Here is a 17,905-nt window from a genome sequence, read left to right on the forward strand (position 1 = left end):
CCCAAAGTAATTTATAGATTCAATACTATCCCCATCAAGCTACCATTGACTTTCTTCACATAATTAGAAAACACTTCTTTAAATTTCATATGGAACCAAAAAGCCCATATAGCCAAGACAATCCCAAGCAAAAAGAACAAAGCTGGAGGCATCATGCTATCTAACTTCAAACTATACTACAAGGCTATGGTAACCAAAACAGCTTGGTACTGGTACCAAAACATATATAGACCAATGGAATAGAACAGAGGCCTCAGAAATAACGCCACACATCTACAACCATCTAATCTTTGGGAAACCTGACAAAAACAAGCAATGGAGAAAGGATTCCCTATTTAATAAATGGTGTTGGGAAAACTGGCTAGCCATATGCAGAAAACTGAAACTGGACCCCTTCCTTACACCTAATACAATAATTAATTCAAGATGGATTAAAGACTTAAACGTAAGACCTAAAACCATAAAAACCCTAGAAGAAAACCTAGGCAATCCCATGGCAAAGACATGGCAAAGACTTCTTGACTAAAACACCAAAGGCAAAGGCAACAAAAGCCAAAATTGACAAATGGGATCTAATTAAACTGAAGAGCTTCTGCACAGCAAAAGAAACTATCATCAGAGTGAACAGAAAAACCTACAAAATGGGAGAAAGTTTTTGCAAACTGTCCATCTGACAAAGGACTAATATCCAGAATCTACAAAGATCAAATTTACAAGAAAAAAAGCAAATAACCCCATCAAAAAGTGGGCAAAGGATATGAACACCCACTTTTGAAAAGAAGACATTTATGCAGCCAACAAACATGAAAAAAAGCTCATCATCACGGGTCATTAGAGAAATGCAAATTAAAACCACAATGAGATACCATCTCACACCAGTTAGAATGACAATCATTAAAAAGTCAGGAAACAACAGATGCTGGAGAGGATGTGGAGAAATAGGAATGCTTTTACACTGTTGGTGGGAGTGTAAATAAGTTCAACCATTGTGGAAGACAGTATGGCGATTCCTCAAGGTTCTAGAACCAGAAATAACCATTTGACCCAGCAATCCCGTTACTGGGTGTATACCCAAAGGATTATAAATCATTCTACTATAAAGATACATGCACACATATGTTTATTGCAGCACTGTTCATAATAGCAAAGACTTGGAACCAGCCCATATGCCCATCATTGATAGCCTGGATAAAGGAAATGTGGCACATGTACACCATGGAATACTGTGCAGTCATAAAAACAAATGAGTTCATGTCCTTTGCAGGGACATGGATGAAGCTGGAAACCACCATTCTCAGCAAACTAACACAGGAACAAAACTAAACATCGCATGTTTTCACTCATTAGTGGGAGTTGAACAATTAGAACACATGGACACAGGGAGGAGAATATCACACACTGGTGTGGGCCTGTTGGGGGGTGGGGGGTTAGGGAGGGACAGCATTAGGAGAAATACCTAATGTAGGTGACAGGTTGATGGGTGCAGCAAACCACCGAGGCACGCGTATACCTGTGTAACAGACCTGCATGTTCTGCGCATGTATCCCAGGACTTAAGGTATAAAAACAAACAAATAGAAAAACAACCAGAAGGCTGGGCGTGGTGACTCACGCCTGTAATCCCAGCACTTTGGGATGCTGAGGTGGGTAGATCACAAGATCAGGAGTTCAAGACCAGCCTGGCCAAGACAGTGAAACCCCGTCTCTACTAAAAATAGAAAAATTAGCCGAGCATGGTGGTGGATGCCTGTAATCCCAGCTACTTGGGAGGCTGAGGCAGAGAATTGCTTGAACCCAGGAGGCGGAGGTTGCAGTTGAGCTGAGATCGTGCCATTGCACTCCAGCCTGGGTGACAGGGTGAACCTCCATCTCAAAAAAGAAAAAGAAAAAAGAAGATGTGGTACATATACTCCATGGAATACTACCACCTGTAAAAATGAAAGCAGTTGTGTCCTTTGCAGCAACGTGGATGCAGGGACGCCATTATTCTAAGTGAATTAATGCAGGAACAGAAAACCAAATACCACATACTCTCACAAGTGGGAACTAACCGTTGAGTACACATGGACACAAAGAAGGGAGCAACAGACACCGGATCTATTTGAGGGTGGAGGGTGGGAGGAGAGTGAGGACTGAAAAACTGCCTTTCAGGTATTACGCTGATTACTTGGGTGATGGAATTATCTGTACATCAAACCCCTGCGAAACCTGCACATGTACCCCTTGAACCTAAAATAAAAGTTGGAAAGAAAAAGAAGGGCAAAAGTAAGAACAAACGCATTACAAAATAATATGTGCAAATGATCAGTAAACACACAGAAAGGGTACTCAAAATCTTTTTTATTTTATTTTTTTGAGACAGTTTCTCCCTCTGTTGTCCAGGCTGCAGTGTAGTGGCACCATCTTGGCTCACTGCAACCTGCTTCCTGGGCTCAAGCAATCCTCTGCCTTAGCCTCCAAAGGGACTAAAGGTCATACCACCACACTTGGCTAAGTTTTTTGTAGAGACGAGGTTTCACTATGTTGCTTAGGCTAGTCTTGAGCTCCTGGGCTTAAGTGATCCACCTGGCTTGGCATCCCAAAGTGCTGAGATTATGGACATAAGCCACCGTGCCCAGCCTCTGAAAATCTTTAAATATCAGAAAAATAAAAATTTATGTCATAATGAGATAGAATAATGCATACTTACTGGAATAACCAATAAAAGGTCTGATTATACCAAAGGTGGGAACTGATGAGGAATAAGTAGAGCTCTCATACCTTGAAGATGTGATTGTAAGGTGGAAACAGTTTGGCAGTTTCCTAAAAATTTAAGTGCATATCTATACTTTGATCCAGTGATTTCATTTTGTATATTTATTCAAGAGAAATGTATATACCTGTCCACAGAAAGATTTGTAGATGTCTTAGCTTCATTTATAAAAGACTATAATTACATAATCCAAGTGTCCACCAATAAACAAGTTGTGTATTTTCATACAAGAGAATACTACTCAGCAGTGTGAAGGAGCAAACTATTGATACAATACTTAGAAAAGTTATGTTTATAAAAAGGAGCAAGACACAAAAGTGTCTTTAATTCCATTAAATCAAATTTTATAAAACTGATCTATAGTGGGAAAGATAAGATCAATGTTTGAGGCAGACATTGGTAGGGATTACCTGGAGAGGGATATAAAAGAGCTTTGGGGGTGAGGGAACTGTTTTATATCCTGTTTGAGGAGATTACACTTCATGTATATATTTGTCAAAGCTTATCAAATTGTACACTTAAGTGGCTGCATCTTATTATATATAAATTACTTTTCACTAAGATGGATTAAACATTTGGTTGGAAGGAATCAAATAGGTATAGCAGTCATTAAACTAAATGCAAATAGATTATATATTGTGCCAGTAAAATACCGTCAGATTATATATTGTCCCAGTAAAATACTGTCAATATATTGCGCCAGGAAAATACTGTGAGATTAGTTTAAGAAACAAAACCTAACCAAGTCCTGTTTCGTAGAAGCAAACTATTGAAAACTTGATAGACAAAGCTGAAAATAAAAGAGTTGAATAAAGATCTAAGATACAGGAAAATATCCAAAAGATCAGTAATTATAATAATATTAGACAAGGCGAAATTTAAATATCAAACTAGGTAAATGAATTGTTACTATCGTAAAAGACATAGTTTATGAACTATATATATATAAAATATATATATATAATTTTTTTTTTTTTTTTTGAGACAGAGTTTTGCTCTTTCATCCAGGGTGAAGTGGTGAGATCTCAGCTCACTGCAGCCTCTGCCTCCACCAGGTTCAAGCGATTCTCCTACCTCAGCCTCCCAAGTAGCTGGGATTATAGGCGCTTGCCACCATGCCTGGCTAATTTTGTTGTTGTTGTTGTTTTAGTAGAGGGGTTTTGCCATGTTGGCCAGACTGGGTTCGAACTCCTGACCTCGTGATCCACCCACCTCAGCCTCCCAAAGTGCTGGTATTACAGGTGTGAGCCACTGCACCTGGCCAGGATTTCAGTACGTGTTTATCAGAATTAGGTCTAGTAGATGAAAATACGAGTATAAGGAATTGAATAGTGCATTTAATAAACCTGATTATATGTGTGTAGAAATAGTGTTTTAAATTCCTGGAATAGATCTTTTTTTAATGTCCAGGGAACTGTGGTCAAAGTTTAATGTCCAAGGTACTTGACCATAAAGAAAATCTTAACAGATGAGAAAAGTTGAGATTTTATAGGCTATGTTGTCTGGTAATAATACAGGTAAAGTAGAAAGAAATAACTATGAGATGACTCCTTTGAAACCTGCCTCCTGTTCCCCTATTCTCCCTATATTTGTTTCCACTGCAGAATTGCCTCAGTATTCTTGAACTGAGAAATTGGTAGTGGCAAGATCTTTATTCTTTACATTTGTAGCCTTACATTATTGAAATGCCTTTCAGTTTGATGCCTTTGTGTGACTGCCAGTGAACTAGGTTTTCCTAGCATACAGGTGTTGCCCATGCCCACACCTAGATTATCAACGATACTGTAAAACTTGACCTGAAATTTTAGGTTGATATTCCTGGCCTTTCTCTTTCAAATTCCTTTAAACTTTCAGTAACCACTTGTGGGCCATTTATTAGAACACAGGGAATTTTGAATTAAAAACACATAATTTAAAAGAAACAGGAACACCTAATGCTGAGAGGATGTGGAGAATAGCATATTCTCATACATTACTGGTGCAAATGTGAATTGTTACAGCCTTTTGGAAAATAATTTGACAGCTTGGTTAACAATTAAAATTCATATTCCTTTTGGCCTAGTATACCTCCTCCTAAGATTTCTAATCTTAGAAATAAAAGCCCAAGTAAGGCCATATGTATAGGGATATTTATTGCAGTGATGTGCATATTGTCAGCCAACTGGAAACAAAATGAACATTAGTAGGGAAAGGCAGGAAAAATGATACCTCCATAGATGGGATATTATGCTACATAAAGAAAAAATAAATTAGACTAATACCAGATTAGTTTGAGAAATTTCCGTAAGGTTTTGTTGAGTGAGCAAAGAAAGATGCAGAAAAGTATGTAATAATTTGCGTAACCAAAAAATAATTTAAGAGAACCATGCCTATATCATAGGCTCATGAGTATGAAGAAAAGTATTTAGGAATTCCTGCTAGGTGGTTAAATGTTTACCTTGGTCAAGGGTGGGTCAGAGTAACTGGGGAAGTAGGTTAAAAAAAAAATTGTCTGTGATCATATCTGTGCATTATCTGTAAAATTATATAAATATGTATATTTAAAGATACTAAGTAAACATTTAAAATAAAACTGACCTATTTCCCAGCCTGGGCAACATAGCAAGACTCATCTCTAAAAAAAAATATTAATTAAAATAAATTAGCTAGGCATAGTGGTGTGTGCCTGTAGTCCCAGCTACTCCAGAGGCTGAGGTAGGAGAATCACCTGAGCCCAGGAGTTTGAGGCTGCAGTGAGCCATTGAGCGTGCCACTGCACTCCAGCCTGGGTGTCAGAGTGAGATTCTGTCTCAAAAACAAAAAAAAACAAAAACCACAATTGTTTCTTTTCTAAAACTGATGTTGATTTGCAAACCTAAGTGTTCATGTGAAGTCCACTGAAACTCTTAGGAGTAGGAGAGGCATAGTGGAGAGCCATAAAACCTTTTATGTTAGGCCCTAAAACAAAGAATCAAGGAAGTGTGTACACACACACACATGCAATAAAACAATAACCAGTGGGAAATTAACTAAGAAACTCGAAGCCTAGAGTAAGGTGGTTTTTGTGGGTGGTTGATACTATTTTTTCAGGGACTTTGCATTCCTTTGATTTGTCATTTTTGGTGTTGGCTTTGTGTTTAGGCATAGCACAGGCTTTGTGTTCAGGCTGTAGTACTTCCAGCTGTAAAATCCAGCCATAGCCAAGTCCAGAGAGAGAAGAATGAGACGGTCTCTTCTTGGATGTTTGTCATAGGCTGTTTTTTTAAAAGCATTTGCTAAGGCTGAGTCTGGGTTACAACTTGATTTTAGTGTTGTAGAGGAAGGTGTTTTAGGAATTAGGCAGAATTAGGCAAAGGAAGAAGTTGAGCTCCAATGCAGTCCTGACAAAGGGGAACTCTAGGTCAGGGTTGCTTATTTGAGTTGCCCCATGTTGGATTGAAATGCCTGGGCCTTTATACTCTTTATGGTATGGGCTGCCATGGGAAGGGCAAAACCTGCAGCAAGGCAGCCCCTGAAGGAATTGATGTTCTGCTGACCACCTTCCCTGCTGCTGCTGGCAGCAAGTCCTTCCTTGAAGAGGAGATCTAGGGGCGTGTCTCCCTGTCCACACACTTTCTTAAGAATGAGAAAATATTTCCTGGAAGTCATCCATCAGATGTGCCCTCACATCTAAGTATTAGATTACATGCTGTGTCAGAGGTTCATGGTTACACATCATAGCCTTTTCGTACTTCTCTAGTAAAAAGAATTCTGATTTTGTGATGGGTACATGATTATCTGGGATAACGGTTACATTTTTCAGCCTCCCTCTACTTGTAGACATGTCAGTAACTTCTGGCTAATCGAATGTAAGTTGAATTTTCATGTGTGACTTAACAGGGGGAGAGAGGGTGTACCTTCCATTTTCTTTTCCTCCTTCCTGCTGGGTAGAATTTGGATATAATAGCTGGAGCTTGAGCCACTATCTTGGATTATGAGGTAGAAACCACATGTTGGGGATGACAGAGCAGTAGTATAGAACAGCATTAGGTCCCTGATGATCATGGAAATGCCTTGGATTTCCATGCTCTGGATTGCTTACCTTTGGATTTTTTTATCTTGGTGGTTAGTCCATTACTATTTAGGTTTTTCCGTCAGTTGCATTAAAGCCTAATTTTTTTTTCTCTCTCTCTATATATGTGTGTATATATATATGTGTCTATATAGATATATATTCTTTTTTTAAAATAGAGATGAGGGTGTTGCTGTGTTGGCCAGGCTGATCTTGAACTCCTGACCTCAAGCAGTCCTCCTGCCTCAGCCTCCAAACTGCTGTGATTACAGGCAAGAGCCACCACACCCAGCCCACACCTAATTTTAATTGATACACATTTCTAATCAGTCAATGACAAGGGGCATGGGAAAACATGATTGGCTTCAACTAACATTTTGGGGTGGAATGGATTTTGGGGAGTAAGGCATGGATACATCTCTATCAGGCGAGTACAGCAGAGGGAGAGAAAGGCAAGAACATCAAGGGGTTTGCAGGGTATGATTCTTGTGATAGGCTATGGGATCTTAACTAGGTATGTGAGAAAGTGACATGTGTGGATGGTAGGTGGTGAACAGTGAAGAAATGATAGTTTGGTGTATTGGTGGTCTCCATGGGGCTGAAGACTCATTGGAAAGGGGGAAATAGGCTAAATGAACTGGAGACATGAGACAGTAGTCAGAGGTTAGGGTGCTTTTTTTGTGGGTAATGTTGTTACTGGTAATAGCAAGGGCCAGAGAAGGGGATGGCTAAAGAGGGGTGGAGGAAAAGATAGTTAATGGTGAGGGTAAGAAATGGAGAGGCTGGGTTTTGGATGGAACATCTTAGATGTTGATGCAGATAGTGGAATAGAGTGAACGATTTATTAATATCTTTAGTGCATTAGGAGTAGCTGGGAGATGACTCAGAAGGTAAGGGAGGCAGATCCAGAAGCGAGCTTGTGTTCCGAGTGGCTGATGTTGTTGATGAAAGAGGGAAGAAAAATGATCTGGAAATAGCCATGATGAAGGAAATAGCATCCTTCTTAAATATTAAAAATTTTTATATAGCAGCAGATACTTGCTGGTTGCAGTGGCTCATGCCTGTAATCCCAGCATTTTGGGAGGCCAAGAGAGGAGGATTGCTTGAGGCCATAAGTTCAAGCCTGGCAACTTTGTGAGACTCTGTCTCTACAAAAAATAAAAAACAAATTTAAGAAATTTATGGCTGGGTGTGAAGGCTCAAGCCTGTAATTCTGGTGCTTTGGGAAGCCGAGGTGGGAGGATCTCTTGAAGCTAGGAGTTTGAGACCAGCGTGGGCAACATAGCGAGACCCATCTTTACCAAAAGGAAAAAGGATGACATAAAATTAAGATTTAGGTATGTTTTGTTCATTCCTGTTGCTTTTCATATTTTGCTGTCTTCTTTTTTCATGTATGTGATAAGTATTTGTTTCATCTAAATTTATGCAATCTGAATATAACTAGTCATTTTCTACTGGTTACAGTATGTGTTAATGTGCCCATTATGTTTAATTTGTATTATATTAAGAATTTAAAAATACTAATATATGAAAATATATAAAAATATATGAAATTAATATCATAGACTTAAGTTTTCTTTTTTGATTTAAATTACAGACTAACTGGATCTTCTGGGTTTGTAACAGATGGACCTGGAAATTATAAATATAAAACGAAGTGCACCTGGCTCATTGAAGGACAGTAAGTAGAAATGGCTGACTTAATTTTTGTTTTTTTAGCATAGAGGTCAGTGTGGCATTAGTTTTCCCACAAATAAAATTAACGATCTGTAGCATAAAGTACTTAAAACATTTACTTGATAACCTTTCATTTGACAAGTGAATTTTATTTTTCTTAGCCTTCATTAATTTAAAAGTTTCATGTTGATTTAATGCTGCAAATGAATTGTACACACCACAAATTTGTGTATTTCCAACTGTAATAGTTCAGAAATGGTTTTATATATATATATATATATATATTTTTTTTTTAATGGGACAGCGTTTTGCTCTTGTCACCCAGGCTGGAGTGCAGTGGCATGATCTCGGCTCACTGCAACCTCCACCTCCCAGGTTCAAGCGATTCTCCTGACTCAGCCTCCTGAGTAGCTGGGATTACAGGTGCGTGCCACCACGCCCGGCTAATTTTGTATTTTTAGTAGAGATGGGGTTTCACCATGTTAACCAGGATGGTCTGGAACTCCTGACCTCAAGTGATCCGCCCACCTTGGCCTCCCAAAGTGCTGGGATTACAGGCGTGAGCCGCTGCGCCCAGCCACAGTTACATATTTTTAATGGTTTGCTTAAAGCATTAGAAAATTACAATATTGTGTTATTTTTCTAAGTATCTATTTTTGTTGTGGATAAGAAAATTGTAATAACTGTTATTGCTTAAGTGATATCTTCTCTGGACCCACTGTGTCCCTCTAGCTGTTGCTTTTTTTCTCCTTGTCTTCATGGGAGACTTTTAAAGCAGTATTTCTCAAACTTTTTTGGTCTCAGGACTTCTTTACACTCTTAAACTTTGAGGATTCTAAATAAGTTTGTTTATTATTTATTTATTTATTTATTTTGAGATGGCGTGTCACTCTGTGGCCCAGGCTGGAGTACAGTGGTGTGATCTTGGCTCTCTGCAACCTCCACCTCCCGGGTTCAAGCGATTCTCCTGCCTCAGCCTTCCGAGTAGCTGGGATTACAGGCATGTGCCACCATGCCCAGCTAAGTTTTTGTATTTTGTAGTAGAGACAGGGTGTCACCATGTTGGCCAGGCTGGTCTCGAACTCCTGACCTCAAGTGATTGTCCTGCCTTGGCCTCACAAAGTGCTGGGATTACAGGCGTGAGCCACCGCCCCCGGCCCCAGATAAGTTTATGTTTGTCTGTGTTCACCATATTAGAACTTATAACCAACAAATATTATTTATTCATTTAAAAGCAACAATTATAAGCCCACTACATGTTAGTACAAATGATATTTTAATGAAAAAGAACCTCATATTTTAAAAATTGTAGTGAAAAGAATGACATTGTTTTACATTTTTGCAAATCTCTTTAATGTCTAGCTTGATAAAAGAGCTGAGGCCGGGCGCGGTGGCTCAAGCCTGTAATCCCAGCACTTTGGGAGGCCGAGACGGGCGGATCACTAGGTCAGGAGATCGAGACCATCCTGGCTAACACGGTGAAACCCCGTCTCTACTAAAAAATACAAAAAACTAGCCGGGCGAGGTGGCGGGCGCCTGTAGTCCCAGCTACTCAGGAGGCTGAGACAGGAGAATGGCCCGAACCCGGGAGGCGGAGCTTGCAGTGAGCTGAGATCCGGCCACTGCACTCCAGCCTGGGCGACAGAGCGAGACTCCGTCTCAAAAAAAAAAAAAAAAGAGCTGAATTATCATATCTTCTGCATTCACTTTGTTGCAGTATGTTATTGTTTTGAAGCGTGTCAAGAAGATGAGGCCTCACTTGAATATGAAGTAGGAAAAAAGATATTAATAGTACAGTATTATAAAATAATTGTATATAGTCTTCTTTGATACCATATCAAAACTTAACAAGTAGTAATTTCTTAAAAGTAAATTGCAGTTTGGAATCTGAAACTATGTGAAGGAACTTCTGGTACTTGTTAAATTAAAATCCATTGGTTTTCTTGCACTGAGTGGATCTTTTGCCCATCCATGATTTGGTAACATGATATATAGGTCATTTGGAAAACAATAGGTCATTGAATTATGCAGATCTTCCATATGTTGATATATTTATTCCCTTACATAATATTTAAAAAATCACATTAGTTAATATCACCATCAGTCTCCTCAAAAAGTTCTAAGTATGGCAGATAACAAATTTTCCAAAATCCTGATTACTACTTGAAAGCTTGTATTTTATCTTTGGCAGCAAATACTGTCAGTTGTTTTCTTTGAAGTGACAGGCTTGCTTTCCTAATTTTTAAGAAAATGTCTGCCAGATATCCAACTCTGAATAACCATAATTTGTTGATTGTTCTTTCAAGTAAGCATGGTAAATGGTGTTGTAAGAAAAAAGTAGCTAATTCAGCTTGCAACTTAAACAGTAGGAAAAGTGGTTTTCATTGAGAAAACCATGGCGCTTCTATTAGGCAAGAGAAGTGTTTTATATTTACTTTCCATCTTGTCAGAATATTAAAGAGATGTCTACTAATTGGTCAGGATTTAATAAAATTAGAAGTTTTAAACTGCTTAATCAAGATATCCTTAAATGAAACTGGCAGTTTTTCTTTTTCCTGTGAGCAATTGGTGGTGAAGAACAGCAGTGATCACTAGTACCATTTGCTGCTGTTGTCTCAATTTGTTCTAAGATGCCCACAGTTTCACCCACCATTGCTCTTTGAACCATTAGTAAATGCCAGCATGGCGATAAAATATATGCTATCTTAGTTTTACTGTGAATATAGTTTTGACCTCCTGGGACTTCCCATAAGGGTCTCAGGACCTGTAGCATTTTGTGGACTTCATTTTGAGAAGTGCTGCTCTAAGGAGCTCTGCTCTGTCCTATCAGTTCATAACCACCTGATGCCCTCTTCCACTTGTTTTTCTGAATATGCTCTCAATGGTTGTTCCTCCTCAGTGTAAGCGAAAAATGAAGCAAAGAAACTTTCATTCCTCCTTTTTCTTATTCCCCACATTTAGCCTGTCAGTAAGTTCTGTCAGTTTTCCCTTTAGAATGTCGGCCGGGCACGGTGGCTCAAGCCTGTAATCCCAGCACTTTGGGAGGCCGAGATGGGCGGATCACGAGGTCAGGAGATCGAGACCATCCTGGCTAACACGGTGAAACCCCGTCTCTACTAAAAAAAAAATACAAAAAACTAGCCGGGCGAGGTGGCGGGCGCCTGTAGTCCCAGCTACTCAGGAGGCTGAGGCAGGAGATTGTCGTGAACCCAGGAGGCGGAGCTTGCAGTGAGCTGAGATCCAGCCACTGCACTCCAGCCTGGGCGACAGAGCGAGACTCCGTCTTGAAAAAAAAGAGTGTCTCCCCAATCCATCACCAGACTCCTTTTCACCTCCATCTCTACAACTGGGAGACCCACCATCCTCTCTCTCCTGGGCCACACAGTAGCCTTGAAGTTGGCCTCCTGCTTTTGCCCCTTGCCCACCTCCCACTTCTCATCTCTTAAGATTTTCTGTTTGCTGTGTTTCAGGCACGCTGATTTTCTTCATGTTGCTTGGACATGTCAGCTTCTTTCTCCCTTAAGACCATGCTGTTCCCTCCCTGGGCTTTTCACATGGCTTGTCTCTTGTCATTCTCATGTTGCCAAAGCTTACTGGGCTATCTCCCTACTGCTTTTTGTGCTGCCACATCACCTTCTTTTAATAATTCTTCACAGTATTCATCACCATCTGAGTTTACTTGTTTATGTATTTATTTAGTTGTTAACCTAGAGATGTTAGATAAGTGTGGGGTAGAGGAAAGGTCTAAACTGGAGAAATAGAATTAGGCATCAGCAGGATATAATGATGTTGATATTCCCAGAGCTTTCTGAGTGGAGTGTTGGACTGAAGCCAGGCTAGAGAGTGAAGGGGTGAGTGAGATAGAGGCACTGGAGAAAGCAAAGTTTTCTGCGAAGTTTTACCTTATTAGGAGGAGAAACGGTAGGGCAGGTATTTGGTAGAGGGAGAGTCGGGATTTGAGGCTTTTTGTTTTTATTTTTATTTTTATTTTTTTAATTTTTTTTTATTTTTGAAACGGAGTCTCGCTCTGTTGCCCAGGCTGGAATGCAGTGGCGCGATCTCGGCTCACTGCAAGCTCCGCCTCCTGGGTTCCCGCCATTCTCCTGCCTCAGCCTCCTGAGTAGCTGGGACTACAGGTAACCACCACCACGCCTGGCTAATTTTTTTGTCTTTTTTAGTGGAGACGGGATTTCACTGTGTTAGCCAGGATGGTCTCGATCTCCTGACCTCGTGATCCGCCCACCTTGGCCTCCCAAAGTGCTGGGATTACAAGCGTGAGCCACCGCGCCCGGCCTGTTTTTATTTTTGTAAAATATGTGATACTTAAGCAGATTTAAATGTGGATGCAAAAGTTCCAGATAAGAGGGAGATGTAAGATATTTGAGAAACAGAAAGAGAGGCAGATAGGTATAGAATTTTGGAAAATGGGAATTTTAGGGTTTTTTGTCTGGTTGCTGAGCATAAGCAGGGAGGTGGGACTGGGTGATTTGAAATAGTCGTTGAGAATAGCAGTTGTGGAGAGTGAGAGAGAATTGGTAGGATTGCTGGCAGAATCTAAGTGCCATTTGCAGTTGGAGAGCAGAGACCAATGCCGAAACCAGTCTATCTAGTGGTGTGGTGTAGAGGTATGGCTTTCTCCAATACAGCTTAGGTTTTTTTTTTTTTTTTTTTTTTTTTTTTACCTCCACCGCCCCCCCTCTTTTTTTTTTCCTGATTCAATCTTAGAGCAGATAACTGGTTTCCTGTAGAACAGAGCTTTTGCCAGCCAGTGTCATGAAAAATCAGAGGGGCTGGCAAATTTAGAGGATTGGCAGGCATGTTTATGAAATGACGTAGTGTGGAATCTGAAGTTGAATAAGGAAGTGCAGAAATGGTAAGGCTAATTGGTTGGTTCAGAGGCCATTAAAGAGTGGCCACTGAATGGACTGTAAGGCCCAGAATCATGGACCACATCAATTGTGTTTCCCATTGCATGTTTAGTAGTCTTGCACATGGAGAGTACTAAATAAATCTTTGACAAATGAAGGAGTACTGATAGGGCAGTTGTTAGACTGTGTTACATATTATTAATTTAAAAATCTGAATTTTTATATTCTCAAATGTCTGATAGTTACAATAATTTTATTATAAATTCCTTTTTTTTATTCTTTTCAGGCCAAATAGAATAATGAGACTTCGTTTCAATCATTTTGCTACAGAGTGTAGTTGGGACCATTTATACGTTTATGATGGGGACTCAATTTATGCACCGCTAGTTGCTGCATTTAGGTAAGCTCAGTCATATAAGCGTTTTTTCATCATTGTTTGATTCTAAATTTAAACATATCTTCTAGATTGCATTCTTACTGGGTTCACCTTTATTATCACTTAACACATTTATTTTATGGAAAAAATACTAGTTCTTGAGTCCCACCATCACTTGTGTGTTAGTGCTAACTTGGTTTCTGTAGCCCTGGGTAAGTTTCTAGGCATAGTACGTGACTTCTCTCTTCAGTTTCCTGATCTGTAAAATTGTGATAGGTCTATTAAGTTCACCTGCTCCTTGTGGTGGTGGTGAAGTTTATCGTTACAAAATATTTTGAGAGTAATATATTGAATGAAACTATTTCTGTGAAAAATTTAAATCAGGAATAACATCCATCACATTCCTTGTGTAGTGCCCATTGCATAGGCCTTCAGGAGTTATTTGTTGAGTTCAAATATAACTGTGTGTGTCTATGTATGTGCATCATGAGTGAGGGAAACTTTTTGGAACAGTACACATAAAATGAACAGTGGCTACCTGTGGAGAAATCAGGAACATACTTATTATATATATTTTTTTCAATAAGTACATTTACATTAGTAGTTAAACAGAAGCAATTTAACACCAAATATATGGAGTGTTCTGAATTGTTAGGGTGTATTTACACCAATAGATGGTATAGCCTACTGTACATCCTGCTGATATGGTACAGCCTATTGTACCTAGGCCACAAATCTGTACAGCATCTTACTGTACTGAATACTGTAGGTAATTGTAACCCAATAGTATTTGTATATTTAAACATATCTATACATGGAAAGGTACAGAAAAAATACAGTATTATAATCTTATACAACCTCTGTCATATATGTGGTCCGTTGTTGACCAAGTGTCATTATGTGGTGTATGACTGTATATTTTTCTAAAATGCATATCCCCTTAGGAAACCACCTGCAACTGGCTTTCTAAATTTCTTTGTCTCAAACGTTTCATTTCCTTTACTTTAAAAAGAAATCAGTTCAACAAATATTTTTTGTGTTTCTCACATGGGGCTTGTCTGGCTGATGTCCCGTGTGGGTGAGGGAGTTAACAGGAGGCAAACAGTACACAAGGACAGGAGATCAGGTGACTGTTGTGTCCTCGTGTTTTTCTACCCGCTTTGGCTTAGAAATCTCTCGGACGTATCTTTGAACTGAGAACCAAGGCCATTTTCTGGGTTTTAAAGGTTCATTTACAAGGCCAAAGAGCAGGGTGGATGGCTGTGCTGAACATTTAAAGTGGCATTGGCCAAGTGTTGGAGTGTGTATCTTTATGCCAGCATTTGAAATGTAACTTGTAGCAAGAAGCACCCCAAACTTTAACACAGGCCCAAAAACTAAGTGTGATGTTATCATAATAGTACTTGTTGGGGATTCACTTGTTACCGTGTTTGTTAATCAGAATTCATGGAGCTCTTGTTGTATGCCAGGCACTTTGAATCAGCTTATCAGGAGCCTTGTAGGAACATGAGCCAAGCAGGTGTACATCACTCTGTGGTTCACCTGGACAGTATATTTGATAAACAGTGGTAGCAGTGGTAGAGCAGAGAGAGTGATTGAGAAAATTCTTCAAAAGAACATTATTCCTTTTAGAGTTTTTTTTTTTTTTTTAAAGAAAGTTATGTGCTGGTGGGGCAGTTGTTAGACTGTGTGATCTAGAGGAACCCTTCCCTTTTCCCCTTTCCCCTTCTCCTTCCCCTTTCCCCTTCTCCTTCCCCTTTTCCTTCCCTTCCCTTTCCCCTTCCTCTTCCCTTTCCCTTTTCCTTTTCTTTCTCCCCCAGGCTAGAGTGTAGAGGCAGGAACGTAGCTCACTGCAGCCTCAACCTCCTGGGCTCAAGAGATGCTCCCACCTCAGCCTCCCTAGTAGCTGAGACCACAAGAATGCAACACTATGCCCAGCTAATTTTTTTTTTTTTTTTTTTTTTTTTTGTGGAGATGGAGTCTCACAGTGTTGCCCAGGCTGGTCTTGAACTCCTGGGCTCAAGCAGTCCTCCCGCCTTGGCCTCTCCAAAGTGTTGGGATTACAGGTGTGAGCCACTGCATCCAGCCGAAGATTGCTTTTGACATACCTGTTTCCAGGTGGCCCTGGTCTTGTCAGTACTTATTCCTTCAGCATTTCAAGGGATTCTGGTGTATATAACCAGTGAAAGCATGATGATGGTTAATCCTTCATTTACATCTCCAATCAAATGTCACCTCTTCCAAGAGGCCTTCCTTTCACACTTTCTAAAGTAGCACCTTCTGTTCTTTCCCTCTGCTCTCCTTCCCTTCATAGCGTTTGTCTCTACCTCGCATTATGTATGTGGGGAGTATCTGGGCTTATTTGTTGTTTTTCTAATGTGAACTACATGAAGGCAGGGACATAGTCTTATTCACTGTTGTATTCCTGGTACCTAGAACAGTGTCTCACAGGTAGTAAATGCTTAGTAAATATTTGTTAGTTGAATACATAGTAGAAAATGCATCACTATTTTGTAACTCCTGGAGCACCAGAGTTTCAGAGTTCCTAGAGTTCTGTCTTCATATTAAAAATTGAAGGGCCAGGCGTGGTGGCTCACACCTGTAATCCCAGCACTTTGGGAGGCCAAGGTGGGTGGATTGCCTGAGGTCAGGAGTTCAAGACCAGTCTGGCCAACATGGTGAAACCCCATCTCTACTAAAAATACAAAAAAAGAAAAATCATCTGGGCTTGGTGGTGTATGCCTGTAATCCTAGCTACTCAGGAGACTGAGGCAGGGGAATTGCTTGAACCAGGGAGGTGGAGGTTGCGATGAGCCGAGATTGCGCCACTGTGCTCCAGTCTGGGCGACAGAGGGAGACTCTGTCTCAAGAAAAAAATATATATATATATTGAATAAAGGGCCAGGCACAGTGGCTCAGGCCTGTAACCGCAACACTTCGTGAGGCTGGGGCAGGAGGATTACTTGATCCCAGGAGTTCAAGACCAGCCTGGGCAACAGGGTGAGACCTCATCTGTACAAAAAATTTTAAAAATTAACCAGCCGTGGTGGTGTGTGCCTGTAGTCCCAGTCACTCAGGAGGCTGAGGTGGGAGGATTGCTTGAGCTCAGGAGGTCAAGACTGCAGTGAACTGTGATCGTGCCACTGCACTCTAGCTTGGGCGACAGAGTAAGACCTTGTCTCAAAATAAAACAAAGCAAAACAAATGAAATGAAAATCCTTTCCCTCTTCATTTTGATTCCTTGCTTATGGACTCTTCCAGTCATTTTTGTATGCATTTATATAGGTACATGTAAGTGTACACATGTACTAGGCCCATTGTTTTGCAGCTTGCTTCTCCCCTATGCCCTTATCAGAATGCCTGATGAGCTTCTTGTTAGTCCCGCAGACCTATGTAATATGCAGTGACTTATGCAGTCAGATTTCTGGGCATGAGCATTTAGATGGGTTCCAACCTGTTGCCATCTGAACAGTGCTGTGGTTAGGATTCTTGTATATTGGTCATTGTGTACATGAGCAAGTATTTTTTCTACAAAGAAATAGAATTGCTAGGTCAGAGTGAATGAGCATGAGGTTGTATGTCTGGGACAGATTGCGTAGGGCTTGGCAAGGATCTCGGCTTTTACCAAATATGATGGTAGTGGTGGTGGTCGCGAATCAATAATGGGGCAAAAATCACGGACATATGAAGAAATGCAACAGCAGGTAGACATAAGAAAAACGATTAACCTCAGGAGTAAAAAGAACTCAGAACAACAATTTAAATATTGCTTTTTACTTATTAAATTAGCAAAATTAAAATAGAACCTAGTAGTCCTTGCTGTTGGCAGAGTGAAGTGGGATGGACCCTTCATTCTGTATTGATATGATTTCAAGTTACATATCTCTTCTGGAAAGCAAGTTGGTATTATGGCTCTAGAGTCTTAAAGGCATCATTTAGACCTTTTTACTCAGTAAGTGTTTTTTTGTTTGTTTGTTTGTTTTATACCAGTCACACAACAAACATTTAGAATCTATTATGTGCTGGGTTGTGAGTGAGGTCCTAAGGAGAACCTAGGGAGCTTTTAATGATATAGAAAATGCATATGTTTTATTTGTAAAATAGAATATACAATGTAAATAACATCAATTAGGGTAAGAAAATGCATTAGAATGCTAACAGTGTTGGAGTTATGGGTGTTTGTTTAGCTTCTTCATATTCTTA

General features: G+C 39.9%; 1 protein-coding gene across 4 annotated transcripts in view; it reads left to right on the forward strand.

The window, feature by feature from the left end:
• Positions 1-17,905, forward strand: part of LOC105481592 (attractin) — a 178,966-nt gene that overhangs the window by 46,414 nt on the left and 114,647 nt on the right. For all 4 annotated transcript variants that reach the window (XM_011741275.3, XM_011741276.3, XM_071079598.1 and 1 more), the window contains exons 2-3: positions 8,379-8,462; positions 13,613-13,726. In XM_011741275.3, coding sequence (XP_011739577.2) covers positions 8,379-8,462; positions 13,613-13,726 — 198 coding nt within the window. The remainder of the gene's footprint in view (positions 1-8,378; positions 8,463-13,612; positions 13,727-17,905) is intronic.

This window comes from Macaca nemestrina, chromosome 15 (assembly GCF_043159975.1).
Source record: "Macaca nemestrina isolate mMacNem1 chromosome 15, mMacNem.hap1, whole genome shotgun sequence".
In the NCBI taxonomy this organism is placed as follows: Eukaryota; Metazoa; Chordata; class Mammalia; order Primates; family Cercopithecidae; genus Macaca; species Macaca nemestrina.